This window comes from Ovis canadensis, chromosome 2, assembly GCF_042477335.2.
Source record: "Ovis canadensis isolate MfBH-ARS-UI-01 breed Bighorn chromosome 2, ARS-UI_OviCan_v2, whole genome shotgun sequence".
Lineage (NCBI taxonomy): Eukaryota > Metazoa > Chordata > Mammalia > Artiodactyla > Bovidae > Ovis > Ovis canadensis.
Genome location: NC_091246.1, coordinates 247,572,501 through 247,576,593, shown reverse-complemented (window position 1 = coordinate 247,576,593; position 4,093 = coordinate 247,572,501). Strand labels below are relative to the sequence as shown.

Below are 4,093 nucleotides of genomic sequence, written 5' to 3'. Positions count from 1 at the left end.
GCAAGACATGCATTGTGATTTCATAGGCCCATCTAGTTAACTGGCTTGTTCTGTGGAAACCAGCCACTTCCCCATCTTTGACCCTCTGACAAAGCTTTTGTTCCTTCAACAAAATCGAGCCTATGCTATTAACATGTGCCAGACACTGTTCTGTACCATCAGTGTACAAAAAAGACAGACACCTTGACTTTATGGAGCTTACATTCTAGTGTGGGGAACAGACAAAATAAACACACTAAACATAGGTAAACAAATACTAGAAAGTGATATATGCTATGGGGAAAAACAAAGTAGATTAGGAGGTATCGCGGATGCAGAGGGAGTATGTGACTAATTTCCAATGGGGCAGTCATGATAGCCTCATTGAGAAGGTAATTCTTGAGTAAAAATCTTGACATTTGCAAGTAAGGTATCTGGGGGAAAGAACATTCTAGGCAGAAGTTAAAACCAGTGCAAAAACGTTGAGGCAGAAGCTAGCTTAAGAAGTTCAAGCATTGAGCTATGTTAGGGTACTAGAAGATGAGATCAAAGAAACAAGGGGATGTCAGGTGGAAATACAAGGGGCTATTGGTTTTTGAGCTTAGGACACACTTCTACGTTTTTTTTTTAAAGGGGCCACTCTGACTACTATATTCAGAACAGATGCTGAGTGACAAGGGTAGAAGCAGGAAGGCCAGTTAGACCAGGGCAGAACTTCAGGCCGAGGATGATGGAGTTTTGAACTAGGATGATAGCAGAGCGAGTTTCTTGATGGTTTGGAAGTGGGATATAGGAAGAGGAGTCAAGAACAACACCGGTGTTTACCTCTTATTAAACAAAACTGTCATCAACCAAGGCAGGGACGACTTCGGGAGGAGAGGGTCGGTTTTTGGCGGAGTGGAGGGTGTTCGAGAGAGAGGGAGAGGAACCAGCAGCTCAGCTCCAGGTCAGGTTAAGTAGGCGATGTCTTCCCAGTGGAAACGTCCAGGAGGACGTTGCCAACACACTTTTGAAGTTCGGGAGAGAAATCTGAGGTGGAAATCTACGAAGCTGCTGGGAGGCAGCTGGTGTTTAAAGCCGTGAGAGTGAATGTAGTCTGCAGATGAGTGCTGTGAACATAAAGCAGCAAAGGGAGGTAAGAGTGTGTGTTGGAGGAGTGACAAAAGGTGGTCAGAGAAGGGTCAGATGCTTATCAGAGGAAAACAGTAAGTGTAGCAGAAGACATCGATGCTGGAGTCCTCACAGTCGGAGCAGATGGCTGGAGAGGCAGAGCTGGGCCAGCGAGGTCGACGCCCTGGCCTCCGTCAGGCCCCCAGGGCCACAGCTTTCCTCAGAGCATTCCTCAGCTTCCTGCCCGTAAGCATGGGGACCGGGCAGCCGAAATCGAAACTCATCTAAAGGACAGTTCCCGCTTCTCCCTAAAGCTAAGGAGTTGTACGGAAACGGGAGCAAGCAGAGGGAGCGGGGCTAAAATGCAAACTTCACTCGTACTACGTAGCTCGGTTACTTCAGGGCCGAAGTCAGTAACTGGCAAGCTCGTAAAACCAACACAATCACAACTTTCATAACGACAGGGGAGGCCGTAGGCTTTTCCTCTGCGCAACGGCGGCCTCACTAGCGTCACTCTGAGGTAACAGTCTTTTTCTTGAAACGCTCCATGGAACCCCCAAAGCGGGAGGCCTCCCCGACTACGGGTAGAAGGATGGGTCAATTCACTCTCGGCGAACGGGGCTACTCAAGCACCACAAAAGGACTCGCAGGGCAGGGCGAGCCAGTGACTCTCGCACGCTCCCATTGGCTGAGATCGCGAGGCTCTCCTCACCGGCCGGCCAATGGGGAGGTCCAGAGCCTGGTAGCAAGTCCCCCGCCTTACAAAACGCGCGTGCGCAAGTGTGACGGGCGCTCATCTTCCTGAGCAGGCGCAGCTTCGTGTCGGCTGGAGGGGCGGGTGGAGCGCCGCGCGCTGCGTCCCGGCGCTCGGCTTTCCCTGCCGGTCCCGCCCTCCGTCGCGGCGGCGCGGTGCACCTTGGGATAGGGAGCGATCTCCGAGCGAGGCAGCAAGATGGACGCGGGATTCTTCCGCGTAAGTAGGAACGCGGGGACCTGGGGTGAGGTGGGGGGGTTATCTGCAAAGCCCGGCAGGACGCCTAAGCTCAGGACGGGGTAGCCGGCGAGCAGAGACTTCGAAGATCCTGAGGATCCTCGGTGGCAACGGACGTTCCCCCCTGCCCTGCGGCGGGGTCCGGTGCGCCCCTGCGCAGTCTCCTCCTCCGGAATCGTCCCCCCTACGCGGTGGCGACGACGGTCGCCGGAAAATGGCGGCGGGAATGGCCGGGAGCGATACCTCGCCTCCCGGCCTGCCTGACGGGGCCTGCAGACCGAGCCTCGCGTCCCGCCGGGCCCTGGGGCCTAGTGGGCCCGCTAGGAGGAAGTCCTTGGGGGGAGGCCGGAGGGAAACCCTGAGGTGACTGGCTGCAGAAGGGGCTTGGGGAGGACGGGTTTGGGGGTACCGCCTCGGGAGAGCGTGGACCGGAAGCGACGTTGAGCAGCTTTTCTTGAGAAAGCGGGCGCCGACCCCCCTCCCCGCCCCCAACCCGGGTCTAAGCCTTCGGGAAGGCTCCGGGTCAGAGTTCGCGGGAGCTCCCGCCCAATTTGATATCTCTTTCAGGGAGGGGAACGCGGATAATTTGTGTTTAAAACGTTTGAATCCGAGACTCTGCGGGGAGAGAGCGCAACAAAAAGTGCGCGTATATGAAGGCGGGATTATGGAACGGATCTGCTCCTCTCCTTCCCGCTCACCGTCCCCCCACCTCTCCGGTTTTTTTTACTCTTTTGAAAGTCTGCTGTAGGAAAGGTGCCTCTAGATTCTCAAGGGTCTGCGGGCCCATCATTTGCAAGCAGGGACGTTACCGCCTCGAAATTAGCCCTCAGGGCCCGTAATTTATCGAGCGCGTGTTGGAGCCTGTTCATCCCCTTTTTCACTTTTGTAGGAAATGAGCACCCAGTCGAGATCTAGATCCTGGTTTGGCAAGTGACACTAAGAGATCTAGCGTTTGCAGGTTCTTTTTAATGCTGAACGGACCGTGTAGAGACCAGTTGATCTAAGTCAGAATATAGGTTGGCTCTTCCACTCCCTGGAGTATGAAATATGCAGCGTGTGTGTGTGTGTGTGTGTGTGTGTGTGTGTAATGGAAAAGTTAAAAGAGGGGAAGACCGGGACTTCAGTAAAGAAAGCTTTTGACACTCCAGAACCAGCGTTGAAATTTCTTTTCAATTGACTTTAAATGTGTTACTTTTTCATTAAATGTTGAAGTGTTATTCCAGGCGTTTGACTCAACACAGCCAGTGTGGACTGTAAATGACTGTTTTTAGGTTATGCAAACAGTACTATAGTTATTTATGTAATGATAGTTTCAGTTGAGTTTATCAAAGTTTCACACTGCAAATTATATCAAAGTATTTTGTAGTAAATCCTGAGTATTTCTTGTAGTGTTAATGTAATATTTTGAAACATAAGCCTGTTCTTTTGATATTTTCATTATTTCCCATGGAAAAGAATTCCTAAAGGAAAAGAGCAAGATGGTTGATAAATTTAAAAACGAGGTTTGCTTTTAGTGTTGGTAAAAATTTGGAAGGGTGCAATATGTACTGCCCACAGTTCCTTAGAGGGATTGATTGGATTTAAGCTGAGTTAAAAGATTTTAGGGTGGTTATTCTTTTAGTACACGGCCATTCAGGTAGTAAGATAGAAATAGTAGCTTTCATTTGCTGGACTAGTGCCATCTGCCAGTTACTTTAAGTATATAATTTCTGATATACACAGCCCTGTGAGATATTGAATAGATTTTAGCAAATAAGGAAACATTCTCGGAGAGGTTTAGTAAGTTTGAGGACATATGACTTTCGTAGTGGCAGAGTTGGGGTTCTGATCCACATTCTTTACCTTCCTGAAAGAATTTTCTTGATCACTTTCCAAGGGACAGTGGCCAACTCTGTGAACCATTCGGTAGTTTTCATAGCACAGCCAGCTATTTCCGTATTTAATTGGGCCATTAGGAATGACAAAACTCATAGTGATTACTTGATGGTCCAAGTAGTGTTTGAAAGCTCTCAT

At 50.1% G+C, this 4,093-nt stretch overlaps 1 protein-coding gene across 43 annotated transcripts in view; it reads left to right on the top strand.

Moving 5' to 3' along the window:
- Window positions 1-1,845: 1,845 nt before the first annotated feature.
- Window positions 1,846-4,093, top strand: part of SRRM1 (serine and arginine repetitive matrix 1) — a 28,508-nt gene continuing 26,260 nt past the window's right edge. For 15 of the 43 annotated variants that reach the window (XM_069579018.1, XM_069579009.1, XM_069579015.1 and 12 more), the window contains exon 1: window positions 1,851-2,062. In XM_069579018.1, the coding sequence (XP_069435119.1) occupies window positions 2,042-2,062 (21 nt within the window). In that variant the 5' untranslated portion in view covers window positions 1,851-2,041. Of the gene's footprint in view, window positions 2,063-2,251; window positions 2,444-4,093 lie in introns of those variants that run through there. The other 28 variants (XM_069579047.1, XM_069579046.1, XM_069579041.1 and 25 more) reach the window with 6 other exon arrangements.